The sequence below is a fragment of the Hippopotamus amphibius genome, chromosome X, assembly GCF_030028045.1.
Source record: "Hippopotamus amphibius kiboko isolate mHipAmp2 chromosome X, mHipAmp2.hap2, whole genome shotgun sequence".
In the NCBI taxonomy this organism is placed as follows: domain Eukaryota; kingdom Metazoa; phylum Chordata; class Mammalia; order Artiodactyla; family Hippopotamidae; genus Hippopotamus; species Hippopotamus amphibius.
Window position 1 is genome coordinate 59,098,327 of NC_080203.1, and position 15,175 is coordinate 59,113,501.

At 35.6% G+C, this 15,175-nt stretch overlaps 1 protein-coding gene and 1 pseudogene across 1 annotated transcript; both read right to left on the reverse strand.

Annotated features, from left to right (window-relative positions):
• Positions 1–1,851: 1,851 nt before the first annotated feature.
• Positions 1,852–3,363, reverse strand: LOC130841890 (nucleosome assembly protein 1-like 1; annotated as a pseudogene).
• Positions 3,364–10,596: 7,233 nt separating this feature from the next.
• LOC130841861 (zinc finger protein 420-like) lies at positions 10,597–12,771 on the reverse strand. The gene has a single exon (XM_057718448.1). It carries the CDS (start codon positions 12,107–12,109, stop codon positions 10,703–10,705), a length of 1,407 nt encoding a protein of 468 aa, XP_057574431.1. The 5' UTR covers positions 12,110–12,771; the 3' UTR covers positions 10,597–10,702.
• Positions 12,772–15,175: the final 2,404 nt, after the last annotated feature.

A 15,175-nucleotide genomic window follows, 5' to 3' on the forward strand; every position in this document is an offset into this window, starting at 1 on the left:
TGAATAAAAAGAAGGGAAGACAGTCTCAGAGACCTCAGGGACACCATTAAGTACACCAACATTTGAATTGTAGGTATCCCAGAAGAAGAAGAAATAAAGAAAGGGTCTGAGAAAATATTTGAAGAAATTATAGTGGAAAACTTCTCCAACATGGGAAAGGAAATAGTCAATCAAGTCCAAGAAGCACATAGAACCCCATCCAGAAAAAACACAAGGAAAATCCCATTGAGGCACATATTAATGAAAGTAATGAAAATTAAATACAAGGAAAAGATATTAAAAACAGCAAGAGAAAAGCAATAAATAGCATATAAGGGAAAACCCACAAGGATAACAGCTGATCTTTCTGGAGAAACTCTGCAAGCCAGAAAGGAGTGGCAGGATATACTGAAAATCTTGAAAGAGAAAAAACCTATACCAAAGAATTCTCTACCCAGCAAGAATCTCATTCAGATTTGATAGAGAAATCAAAAGGTTCACAGACAACCAAAAGTTAAGAGAAATCAGCACCACCAAACCAGCCTTACAACAATTGCTAAAGGAGCTACTCTATGCAGGAAGCACAAGAGAAGGAAAAGACGTACAAAAGCAAACCAAAAACAATTAAGAAAATGGTAATAGGAACATTCATGTCAATAATTACATTAAATGTTGAAAAAACACAGGCTGGTTGAATGGATACAAAAAAAAAAAAAAAAGACCTTTATATACACTGTCTACAAGAAACCCACTTCAGACCTAGGGACACATACAGACTGAAAGTAAGGGGATGGAAAAAGATATTCCATGCAAATGGAAGTCAAAAGAAAGCTGGGGTACAAATACTCATTTCAGACAAATTAGACTTTAAAGTAAAGAGTATTAGAAGAGACAAGAAATGACACTACATAAAGATCAAGGGAACAATCCAATAGGAAGATACAACAATTGTAAATATCTATGCACCCAACATAGGAGCACCTCAATACATAAAGCAAATGCTAACAGCCATAAAAGGGAAAATTGACAGTAACACAATAGTAGGAGACTTTAACTTACACCAATGGATGCATCATTCAAACAGAAAATAAATAAGGTAACACAAGCTTTAAATGACACATTAGATCACCTAGAATTAATTGATATTTATACAACATTCTATCCAAAAACTATAGAATACACTTTCTTCTCAAGTGCATGAAACACATTCACCAGGATAGATCACATCTTGGGTCACAAATCAAGGCTTGGTAAATTGAAGAAATTTGATATCATATCAAGCAGCTTCTCTGACCACACCACCTAGAGACTAGATATCAATTACAGGAAAATAACTGTGAAAAACAGAAACACATGGAGGCTAAACAAGATGTTATTAAACAAAGAAGAAATCACTGAAGAAATCAAAGAGGAAATCAAAAATGACCTAGAAACAAATGACAATGAAAACACAATGACCCAATAACTATGGGATGCAACAAAAGCAGTTCTAAGAGGGAAGTTTATAGCAATACAGTCCATGACAAGAAACAAGAAAAATATTTTTTTTTTTTTCTGAAAATACTAGGCTTTATTCACCTCCCTGTGGTAACCAATAACCATACTATGAGTTAATAAGATTTCTTTATACTAACTATGTCACCTGAAATACAAAAATCCATTAACAACCTAAGTGATCAGGCATGGTCTTACTGGAAATTCTTAACCATATAACTTGTCTTGACAAGTTTTGTTGTTCAAATGATGAATTGTCTTAGTACAATTCACTGTATTTCTCCAACAAAGTAATGAAAGGTACAGCGCTAGTGCAAGCAAACTTAAACCCCCTCAACTACCAGCTGAAAAAATACTTTGGTTCTTCAGGAAAAAATTAGCAAGACAAAAAATCTGATTCATTTCACAGTTCTGCTCATTTTCATAGCTGTAATCTGATAGTTACATGATAAAAATACTCCAAGAAGAACCAAACTATGTAGCAATGAATGAACATATGTGAGAGAATTTGTGCATTCAATGTATCTGGCAGAAAAACTAGTTAAAATGCAAAGTAGAACAAATTTAGTCTTTAAAATACCAATTCCTTTCCTTTAAAAAAAAAATAACTTCTGAGTCTACCAAGAAAATACAAAAACATAAGGCTGTAAGTAAATAATAGTTGTGTTTAGGCTATTACAGTGCAGGTTATCCTCAAGGCAACATGCATCCTGCTTCACTGCTGCTTGCACTCTGCTGGGTTTTGATCCTTCTTTGGGTCATAGTCTGGATCATTTTCCTCATCTCCTCCTTCTTCCCCTTCCTCATCCACTTCTTCACCTTCTTCATCATAATCATGGTCGCCGTCTTCAATAGCTTCTCCAGTAAAGTACAACACTGATCTTGGGATGATATGCTCACGTAAAAAGTGACCAATTTCAAAGTCCACAGCAAGGATAGCTTCATCATCATCGTCCAGATCTCCACTCTCAGTAACTTCAGGAGGGGCAAAAAAATTAAAGAAAGAGGCATTAGAAACTGTTTTGGTCACAGTACGAACTGTCCCATGTCCCTTGTGTTTCTGCTTCTTCTTAATGGTTTTCAAGGTGACATTCTTCCCTTTTTTCCAATCTATCTGGCACCCTATACAACCCATAATTTCTGGTCCATCAAAAGAAAAGGGATCAGAATCATCTGGTTCTGACCTCATCCTATATGTCTTTGTCAACACTTCATTTGTGAAATATTCATTGGGTTCAAAGTGAAATTCTAAGACAAAACTCATAGGCTGACCAGCATCTGACAACTTCATTTTAATATTTTTCAAGTGCTTCAGAATAGGTTCATCATGTTCCTGAACCATATCACTGAGCAAGTCAACACTCTTAAAAACAGTCAACCAAAATTCAGGAATTCCACTGGGGTCTTCATTCTCTTCATCCTTTTTCTCATCTTCAACCTTGGCCTTTTCTTTTAGCTCCCCCAAAATTTAATCTTCCTCATCTGGTTTCCATTCACATTCTTCTTCTGTAGGTTCATAAATGGCATTACTGATCTCAAATTGCTTATCAAATAGAGGCTGATAGAGAACAGCATACTTTCTTTCCAGATCATGAACTTCCTCATAGAACTTGGCTTCTATGTGTGCACATTTAACTTGAAGGTTTTTGAGAGCATTCATGCATCTTTGACTATCCTAGGCAAGCTTTCAATGTATCCTGTTGGTGTTTCTACCAGACCATCAAGTCTTTCTTGAAGGGCTGCAAGAATCTGAGGATGTTGCATCATCTGAACAGTCAGGCGACGTGCTTTGATTTTTGTTTCTTCACCAGTTTCTTCTTCTTCTACTTCTTCAACATCATCCAAACCTTGATCAAGTTCAGACTGTTCTTTGTTGTTGATGTCTGCCATGTTGCACAAATGCCAAATATCGGCAGCTAGCATGGGGAGCCAGGCAGACGAGCTGCACAGGCAGTGACTCAAGGCAGCAGTGGGAGGAGCAGGAGGCAGCCCCGTGAGCAGATGGCACTAAAAAAGCAAGAAAAATCTTGAATAAACAATCTAACCTTTAACCTAAAACAATTTCAGAAAGAAGAAGAAGCACAGCAACAAAAAAATCTAAAGTGAGCAGACATAAAGAAATCATAAAGATCAGATCAGAAATAATAAAAAACGAAATGAAGGAAACAACAGCAAAAAATTAATGAAACTAAAAGCTGGTTTGTTGAAAAGATAAACAAAATTGATAAACCATTAGTCAGACATCCTTTTTCCAAAATGGGAGAAGATGCAAATCAACAGAATTAGAAAACAAAAAGGAGAAGTAACAACTGACACCATAGAAATACAAAAGATCCTGAGAGACTACTACAAGCAATTATACACCAATAAATTGGATAACTTGGAAGAAATGGATAAATTCTTAGCAAAGTACAATCTTCATAGATTGAACCAGGAAGAAATAGAAAATATGAACAGACCAACCACAATCAAAAAAATTGAGACTGTGATTAAAAATCTCCCAACAAACAAAAGCCCAGGGCCAGATGGCCTCACAGATTAATTGTACTAAACATTTAGAGAAGAGCTAACTCCTATCCTTCTCAAACTCTTCCACAATATGACAGAAGGAGGGACACTCCCAAACTCATTCTACAAGGGAACCATCACCCTGATACCAAAACTGGGCAAAGTTGTCACAAAAAAATAAGAAAATTATAGGTCAATATCACTGATGAATATAGATGCAAATATGCTCAACAAAATACTAGCAAGCAGAATCCAATAGCACATTAAAAAGTTCATACACCATGATCAAGTGGGGTCTATCCCTGGAATGCAAGGATTCTTCAATATATACAAATCAATCAGTGTCATACATCATATTAACAAATTGAAGTATAAAAACCATACGATCATCTCAATAGATGTCAAAAATCTCTGAACAGAGTTCAACACCAATTTATGATAAAAAAATAAGTGGGCATAGAAAGAAGTTACCTCAACATAATAAAAGCCATATATGACAAGCCAATAGTCAACATCATTCTAAATGGTGAAAAACTGAAAACATTCCCTCTAAGAACAGTAACAAAACAAGGGTGCCCATTCTCACCATTTTTATTCAACATAGATTTGGAAGTTTTAGCCACAGCAGTCAGGGAAGAAAATGAAAGAAAAAGAATCCAAATTGGAAGAGAAAAAGAAAAAATGTCACTCGGCAGATGACATAATATTATACATAGAAAACCCTAAAGAAGCTACCAGAAAACTGGTAGCACTAATCAATGAATTTAGTAAAGCATCAGGATACAAAATTGATGCACAGAAATGTCTTCCCTACCTATACACTAACAACAAAGGATCAGAAAGAGAAATTAAGGAAATACTCCCATTTAACATTGCAACCAAAAGAAAAAATTACATAGGCATAAACCTGCCTGAAGAGGCAAAAGACCTGTATACAGAAAACTATAAGAAACTGATGAAAGAAATCAAAGACATTACAAACAGATGGAGGGATATACCATGTTCTTGGATTGGAAGAATTAATATTGTGAAAATGACTATAGTACCCAAAGCTATTTGCAGATTCAGTGCTATCCCTATCAAATTACCAATGGCATTTTTCACAGAACCAGAACAAGAAATTTTATGATTTGTATAGAAATGTAAAAGACCCCAAGTAGCCAAAGCAATATTGAGAAGGAAAGGCAAAGCTGGAAGAATCAGACTCCCTGACCTCAAACAATACTACAGGGCTACAGTGATCAAGATAGTACGGTGCTGGCACAAAAATAGAAATATAGATCAATGTAACAGAATAGAGAGCCCAGAGGTAAACCCGCACACATATGGACACCATATCTTTCATAAAAGAGGCAATGATATATAATGGAAAAAAAGCCTCTTCGATAAGTGGTTCTGGGAAAATTGAACAGCTACATGGGAAAGAATGAAATTAGAACACTTACTAACACCACACACAAAAATAAACTCAAAACAGATTAAAGAGCTAAATAAAAGGCCAGACACTGTAAAACTTTTAGAGGAAAACAAAGACAGAACACTCTATGACATACATCAAAGTAAGATCCTTTTTGACCCACCTCCTAGTAGAATGGAAATAAAATCAAGAATAAACAAATAGGAAATAATGAAACAAAAGTTTTTGCATAGCAAAAGAAACCATAAACAAGACAACGAGACCACCCTCAGAATGTGAGCCAATGAAGCAACGGACAAAGGATTTATCTCAAAAATATACAAGCAGCTCAAACAGCTTAATACCAGAAAAGCAAATAAACTAATCCACAAATGGGCAGAAGACCTAAATAGACATTTCTCCAAAGAAGACAAGCAGATGGCCAACAAGCACATGAAAAGATGCTCAACATCACTCATCATCAGAGAAATGCAAGTCCAAGCCACAATGAGGTATCACCTCACACCAGTCAGAATGGCCATCATCAAAAAATCTAAAAACAACAAATGTTGGAGATGGTGTTGAGAAAAGGGAACTCTCCTGCACTCTTGGTGGGAATGTGAATTAGTACAATCTCTATGGAAAACAGTACGGAGATTTCTTAAAAAACTAAAAATAGAACTACCATATGACCCAGAAATCCCACTCCTGGGAGTATACCCTGAGAAAACCATAATCCAAAAAAGGCATGTACCACAATGTTCATTGCAGCACTATTTACAAAAGCCAGGACATGGAAGCAAGCTAAATGCCTTTCAATTGATGAATGGATAAAGAAGATGTGACACATATATACAATGGAATATTACACAACCATAAAAATGAATGAAACTGAGTTATTTGTAGTGAGGTGGATGGATTTAGCATCTGTGATAAAGAGTGAAGTAAGGCAGAAAGAGAAAAACAACTGTGCTAACTCCTTTATATGGAATCTAAAAAAAAAATTGTTCTGATGAACCCAGTTACAGGACAAGAGTAAAGATGAAGATATAGAAAACAGAGTTGAAGACACGGGCTGGGGGATGAAGGGTAAGCTGGGACGAAGTGAGTGAGTAGTATTGACATAGATAAACTACCAAATGTAAAATAGATAACACTACCAAATATAAAATAGATAGGTAGTGGGAAGCTGCTGTGTAGCACAGGGAGATCAACTGAGGATGGGCAATGACTTAGAGGGCTGAGATAGGGAGGGTAGGAAGGAGTTGTGGGAGGGAGGGTATACAGGTATATATGTATAAATACAGCTGATTCATTTCATTGTACAGTAAAAATCTGGCAGAGCAAAGTGAAGCAATTATATTCCAATAAAGGGGTTAAAAAAATCTAGCTATCAAGCAATGAAAAGACATGGAGATATGACATTTTTGAAAAGGCAAAACTCTAGAGGAAGTAAATAGATAGGTAGCCAGGTTTTAGGTGGTGTTTCAGGATGGAAGGAAAAAATAGGTAGAGCACATGGAATTTTAAAGGCAGTGAAACTAATTTTCAGGATACTTAAACATGGATACTTGACATTATACATTTGTTCAACACAAAGAGTGGACCCTACAATAAACTGTGGAATTTAGTTAATAATAATATACCATTATTGGCTTAATATTTGTAACAAATATATAACATTAATGCAAAATGTTAAAATAGTAGAAACTGTGTTTGGAAACTCCCCCTATTTTCTGCTGATTTTTTTTGTAAACGTAAAGATACTCTAAAGTCTATTTTTTGAAAATTGTATGACTATACAAGACATGTGAAATTTAAATGTTTTTTTTTTGCATTTTAATTTATTATTTTTGGGGGGCACACCAAGTTCAATCATCTGTTTTTATACACATATCCCCATATTCCCTCCCTCCCTCAACTCCCCCCCACCCTCCCTCGAGTACCGCCTACCCTCCCCGTCCCAGTCCTCTAAGGCATCTTCCATGCTCGAGTTGGACTCCCTTTGTTATACAAAAACTTCCTACTGGCTAACTAATTAATAGTTGTTACTATATAAATGTCTGTGCTACTCTCTCACTTCGTCTCAGCTTCCCCTTCACCCCCCACCGCCCCAAACATCGAGTTCTCCAGTACATTCTCTGAATCCACATCCTTGTTCTTGTCACTGAGTTCATCAGTACCATTTTTAGATTCCGTATATGTGAGAGAGCATACAATATTTGTCTTTCTCTTTCTGACTTACTTCACTCAGTATGACAGACGCTAGGTCTATCAGCCTCATTACATATAGCTCCATCTCATCCCTTTTTATAGCTGAGTAATATTCCATTGTATATATATGCCACATCTTCTTTATCCATTCATTTGTTGATGGGCATTTCGGTTGCTTCCCTGTCCTGGCTATTGTAAATAGTGCTGCAATACACATTATGGTAAATGTTTCTTTTCGGATTATGGTTTTCTTTGACTATATGTTCAGAAGTGGGATTACTGGATAATATGGTAGTTCTATTTGTAGTTGTTTAAGGAAACTCCAAACTGTTTCCCATAGTGCTGTACCAAATTACATTCCCACCAACAGTGCAAGAGAGTTCCCTTTTCTCCACACCCTCTCCAACATTTGTGGTTTCCAGATTTTGTGATGATGGCCATTCTGATTGGTGTGAGGTGATCCCTCATTGTGGCTTTGACTTGCATTTCTCTGATGATGAGTGATGTTGAGCATCTTTTCATGTGTTTGTTGGCCATCTGTATGTCTTCTTTGGAGAAATGTCTATTTAGGTCTTCTGCCCATTTGTGGATTGCGTTATTTGCTTTTTTGGTATTAAGCTTCATGAGCTGCTTGTATATTTTGGAGGTTAATCCTTTGTCCGTTGTTTCATAGGCAACTATATTTTCCCATTCTGAGGGCTGCCTTCTAGTCTTGTTTATGGTTTCTTTTGCTGTGAAAAAGCTTTTAACTTTAATTAGGTCAAATTTGTTTCTTCTTGATTTCATTTCCATGATTCTAGGAGGTGGGTCAAAAAGGATCTTGCTTTGATGTATGTCATAGAGGGTTCTGCCTATGTTTTCCTCTAGGAGTTTTATAGTGTCTGGCCTTACATGTAGGTCTTTAATCCATTTGGAGTTTATTTTTGTGTATGGTGTTAGGAAGTGTTCTAATTTCATTCTTTTACATGTTACTGTCCAATTTTCTCAGCACCACATATTGAAGAGGCTGTCTTTTTTCCATTGTATACTCGTGCCTCCTTTGTCAAAGATAAGGTGCCCATATGTGTTTGGGCTTACCTCTGAGTTCTCTATTCTATTCCATTGATCGTCCTTTCTATTTTTGTGCCAGTACCATACTGTCTTTTTTTTTTTTTTTTCATATTCTGTGATTTTATTGAAATAAAAAAATCAGGATAGGCAAATCCTCAGAAAGAGAAAGTAGGTGAGTGGTTCCAGGGGCTGGAAGGAGGTCAATGGAGAGTCACTGCTAATAGGTATGGGTTTCTTCTTGATATAATGAAAATGTTCTGAAATTAGATAGTGGTGGTGGTCACAAAACTCTGTGAATATGCTAATACCTGAATTGTACTTTGAAAGATTGAATTATGTGGTATGAGAATTATATCTCAATAAAGCTGTTTTTTAAAACTCTATTGAGCTTTTGATTTAAGCTTGCAAATCAAACATAAGTTTAAAACAAACTGACATCTTTATACTATTTTTCCAATCATGTCTCTTCATTTATTATAATATTCTCTGTTCTTTAAAGACAAATTTATCCTATAATAATCTCTTGGAATTTTTTTTTTATTCTTGGCATTTTTAGATTTTTTGGTCAATACTGTGACTGTCACTCTTTTCCATTACATTTTCTATTTCTTTTAAGAAAGCTTTTTATTTGGCATTGTTGACAGTATATACATATCCACTTTAGTAGCTCTGCTAGCTGCATTTTCTGGTTATCAAATATATCATCTCAAGTGATGTCAGGATTTTTTCTCTTCCTTTCAAATATTACTGGTTCAGATTTTTTTCTCTTGTTGAATTATCTGAGACCTGTAGAACAATGCTAAGAGTGGTGACATTAAACATCATTTGTCTCATTTCTGTGTCTGATAAGAACATTCTAGTTATTTGCAGTGTTTGTTAGGTTTCCTGTAAATATCCCTTATCAACTTAAGGAGCTTTCCCTCTACTCCTAACTTTAAAACAATACCAATGGCTGTAGAATGTTGCCAAATGCTTTTACAGCACCAAGTATTATATAGTCTTTATTACTGTACATTTCTACTTTTGAACTAGTCTGGAAGTCCAATGACAAATATCAGTATTGATTTTACTAAACTGCTAGATTTGACTTGTTAATGATTGAGTTAGAAAATTTAACTTCCCTTTTATCTGTATTTATATTCCTTTCCTTACTCCTAGATATTGTGTTTTCTCTTTTTCCCCATTATCCTACTTGCTAGAATTTATATATTGATTTATCAAATGCACTTTTTAAACTTATTAACATATTATGTTACCTTTATTAATGCATTCTTTTTCTTTTATTTGGGCTTATATTGTTATTTGGTTTCCTATCTTTTTAAATTGAATACTTATGTTCCAGTTTTATTATTTTCTAATCATTGCATTTTTTTCTCTTTGGGTTTATTTTTTAACACAAAAATTACCTAGGAAACTATTTTCAAATTTTGTGGTGCTATATTCAGTTGTTATTCTTTTATCATTGTGGTAAAAATTTATAAATAAACAGGGAGGGTTTGAATATTTCCCTTTGGGAGAATTTGTTGAAATTTTCTTTGTACCCATATATATAGTCCATTAAAAGTATTCCATGAATACTGGAAAATAATGCATATTATCTCTGTGGGGGAAAGCATTCTTGTCTATCGCTATTGATTAAACTTCTCAAAATGTAAAATTCAAACCCTCTAAAAACGTGTTACTTTAACATTAGAAAATAAAATGAGAACTACTAAAAAAGATTACATATGAACAATTTTTATCATCCCTCTAAAACTTCTGTGTATCTGAAAAGGCTTTAATTATAAGCAAATATACACATTGGTAATAAATTATCTCTAAAATTAATTTCCTAAATGTCTTTAAAAGACAAACTTCAGTTTTAGAGATGACTATTTCCATTATAAATTTTTATATCAGTGATAACACATTTTTCAGATGAATGACAAGAACAGTGTTTCTTCCCAGTACAAGAATTGTATTACTGAGTAAATCAGTATTTTACCTAAAAATTTTCTTGCATAACAATCTTAGAGTTTTCTACTACTGTGAGTGCTCAAGGGTAAGGGATGACCTATGGCTCTAGGCTTTCCCACATTCATTACTCTGATAAGGTTTCTCCACTGTGTGTTTCTGCTTATGTTTAGTAAGGGCTGAGCTTAAGCTGAAGGATTTCCCACATTCATTACATTGGTAGACTTCCTCTTCTGTATGAGTTCTCTGATGTCGAATTAGTGATGTTCTATAGCAAAATCGTTTTGGACATTCATTACATTTATAGGGTTTCTCACCAGAATGTATTTTTTGATGTTCAGTAAGGTATGTACTTCGGCTGAAAGTTTTCCCACACTCCTTACAAACATAAGGTTTCTCTCCAGTGTGAGTTCTCTGGTGTTCAGTAAGACGTGCACTCCGATTAAAGGCCTTTCCACATTCATTACATTCATAGGGTTTCTCTCCAGTATGGATTCTCTGATGCTGAATGAGGTCTGGCATATGGCTGAAGGCTTTTCCACATTCATTACACGTGTAGGGTTTTTCTCCTGTGTGAATTCTCTGATGTCGGATTAGCGATGAGCTATAGCAAAAAACTTTCCTACATTCCTTACACTGGTAAGATTTCTCCCCAGAATGAATTCCTTGATGTTCAATAAGATGTGTGCTTCGGCTGAAGGTTTTCCCACATACAGCACACGCATATGGTTTCTTTCCAGTGTGAATTCTGTGATGTTGAGTAAGGGCTGAAATATGGCTGAAAGCCTTCCCACATTCAATGCAAGCATAGGGTTTTTCTCCAGTATGTATTCTCTCATGATTTCTAAGGGATGACCTATGACTAAAGGCTTTTTCACATTCATTACATTCATAAGGTTTCTCCCCAGTATGGACTCTTTGATGTTGAATAAGGTTAGTGTTCTGACTAAAAGCTTTTCCACATTCATTACATTCATAAGGTTTCTCTCCAGTATGAATTCGCTGATGCCGAATAAAGGCTGGGTTACGGCTGAATGATTTTCCACATTCGTTACATTTGTACAGTTTTTCTTCTGTGTGAATTTTCTGATGTTGGATTAGTGAGGTGCTGCGGCAAAAAACTTTCCTACATTCCTTACACTGGTAGGATTTCTCCCCAGAATGAATTCCTTGATGTTCAATAAGATGTGTGCTTCGGCTGAAGGTTTTCCCACATTCAACACATGCATATGGTCTCTTTCCACTGTGAATTCTGTGATGTTGAGTAAGGGCTGAAATATGGCTGAAAGCCTTCCCACATTCATTGCAAGAATAGGGTTTTTCTCCAGTATGTGTTTTCTCATGATTTCTAAGGTATGACCTACGAGTAAAGGCTTTTTCACATTCATTACATTCATAAGGTTTCTCTCCAGTATGCACTCTTTGATGTTGAATAAGATTAGCGTTTCGGCTGAAGGATCTACCACATAGTTTACATTTACGTTTCTCTAGCATACAAATTTTCTCAGATTCCATTAGTACTGAGGTATGGCTTTACACTTAAATTGGTTCCAGAATAAGTAAGGTTTGAGGTACAAATGCAACCTTTCTTATATCTAAAATTATTTTTCACTTATAAGTTGTCTTAAAAAAAAATCTACTGAAGCAGAGTTATGTTTTAAGCTCCAACCATTTGTGTCATAATTATGAGGTCTTTATCTTCTAGAAACTCTCAGTTGTTTAAAAAGATCTGAGATGAGATTTAATATTTCCCTCAAACTGTTATATTCATGATCTTCCTCTTGAATTGCTTTTCCTTATAATTTAATTTTACTTGTGTTTCTCAAACTGGTTATTGAATTTGAATTCTTCTAACGTGTAGAACCATCATTTGAAAAGTTTCTAACATCATTCCATGACACTATTTGTTTTTCAGAAGCTTTCTGCTTTGTGATTAATGCTCTGACTTTGGATATAATATTCAGGATTAAGCAGAAGACAATATTTCTTCCCTCTTTTTTTCTATAGTAACAGGAGGGAGGACAGACTCCACAGAAATGCTTCGAGGAAGGCTGGTGGATGTGGTGGTAACTTTGGAAGTTTTTTTCCACTTGTTCTTTTCAAAGACACGTAATCAGCGGCCAATGGTCAGGTCCTCCTTCTTAATTCCAACTTATCCAATCAAGAAGACTTGAGAAAACAGAGCTGAATTCGGAGTCCACGTCGCTACTCCTCACTCGACTCCAACGCGAAACAAAACACCAGCCCCGATGCCCTAATCTCTCAGGGCCCTCCAGCTCCGCCTCATCCCTGGGGTTGGGAGGTTATTCCGAAGCGGAGCCCCCTCCCTACCACCCACTAGTAAGGTTAAAAAAAGTACCATACTGTCTTGATCACTCTGGCCTTGTAGTATAGTTTGAAGTCAGGAAGCCTGATTCCACCAACTCCATTTTTCTTTCTCAAGATTGCTTTGGCTATTCAGAGACATTTGCATTCCCTTACAAATCATAAGATTTCTTGTTCTAGTTCTGTGAGAAATGCCACTGGTAATTTGATAAGGGTTGCATTGAATCTGTATATTGCTTTGGGTAGTACAGACATTTTCATGATGTTGATTCTTCCAATCCAGGAACATTGTATGTCCCTCCATCTGTCTGTGTCATCTTTGATTTCTTTCATCAATGACTTAAAGTTTTCTGCATACTGACTTTTTGCCTCCTCAGGCAGGTTTATTCCTAGGTATTTTATTATTTTTGTTGCAATGGTGAATGGGAGAGTTTCCTTAATTTCTCTTTCTGCTCTTCCGTTGTTAGTGTACAGGAATGCAAGAGATTTCTGTGCATTAATTTTGTATCCTGCTACTTTACTAAACTCATCAATTAGTGCTAGCAGTTTTCTGGTAGCGTCTTTAGGGTTTTCTATGTATAATATCATGTCATCTGAAAAGAGACACAATTTTACATCTTCTTTTCCATTTCGTATTCCTTTTATTTATTTTTCTTCTCTGATTGCTGTGGCTAAAACTTCCAAATGTATGTTGAATAATAATGGTGAGCATGGACACCATTGTCTTGTTCCTGTTCTTAGAGGGAATTCTTCCAGTTTTTCCCCGTTGAGAATGATGTTGGCTTTTGGTTTCTCATGTATGGCTTTTATTATGTTGAGGTAATTTCCTTCTATGCCCATTTTCTGAAGAGCTTTTATCATAAATATATGCTGAACTTTGTCAAAAGCTTTTTCTGCATCTATTGAGAGGGTCATATGGTTTTTATCCTTCAAGTTGTTGATATGATGTATCATATTGATTGATTAGCATATACTGAAGAATCCTTGCATCCCAGGCATAAACCCTACTTGATCATGGTGTATGATTTTTTTAATGTGCTGTTGGATTCTGTGAGCTAGTATTTTGTTGAGGATTTTTGCATCTATATTCATCAGTGATATTGGTCTGTAATTTTCTTTCTTTGTGACATCTTTGCCTGGTTTTGGTATCAGGGGGTTTGTGGCCTCATAGAAAGAGCTTGGGAGTGTTCCACCTTCTGCAATATTTTGGAAGAGTTTGAGAAGGATAGGTGTTAGCTCTTCTTGAAATCTTTGATAGAATTCGCCGGTGAATCCGTCTGGTACTGGGCTTTTGTGTGTTCGGAGATTTTTAATCACTGCCTCAATTTCTGTACTTGTGATTGGTCTGTTCACAGTTTCTATTTCTTCCTGGTTCAGTCTTTGAGGATTGTATTTTTCTAAGAATTTGTCCATTTCTTCCAGGTTATCCAATTGATTGGCAAATAGTTGCTTGCAATAGTCTCTCATGATCTTTTGTATCTCTGTGGTGTCCGTTGTTACTTCTCCTTTTTCATTTCTAATTCTGTTGATTTGCATCTTCTCCCTTTTTTTCTTGATGAGTCTGGCTAATGGTTTATCAATTTTGTTCATCTTCTCAAAGAACCAGCTTTTACTTTTATTTATTTTTCTTATGGTTTCTTTCCTTTGTTTTTCATTTATTTCTGCTCTGATTTTTATGATTTCTTTCCTTCTGCTCACTTTGGGGTTTCTTTGTTCTTCTTTCTCTAGTTGTTTTAGGTGTAAGGTTCGGTTGTTTATTTGATAATTTTCTTGTTTCTTAAGGTAGGACTGTATTGCTATAAACTTCCCTCTTAGAACTGCTTTTGCTGCATCCCATAGGTTTTGGGTTGTTGTGTTTTCATTGTCATTTGTTCCTAGATATTTTTTGATTTCCTCTTTGATTTCTATAGTGATTCCTTGGTTGTTTAGGAGTGAATTGTTTAGCCTCCATGTGTTTGTATTTTTTGCAGCTCTTTTCCTGTAATTGATATCTAATCTCATGGTGTTGTGGTCTGAGAAGATGCTTGATATGATTTCAATTTTCTTGAATTTGCTGAGGTTTGATTTGTGACCCAAGATGTGATCTATCCTTGAAAATGTTTCGTGTGCACTTGAGAAGAAAGTGTAGTCTGTCGTTTTTGGATGGAATGTCCTATAAATATCAGTTAAGTCGAGATGGTCTGATGTGTCATTTAAAGCTTGTGTGTCTTTATTTTCTGTTTGGATGATCTGTCCATTGATGCAAGTGGACTGTTC

Bases quoted from the DNA above. Each gene is read 5' to 3' on its own strand.
- LOC130841861 (XM_057718448.1), bottom strand. From the start codon at position 12,109: ATGGAATCTGAGAAAATTTGTATGCTAGAGAAACGTAAATGTAAACTA.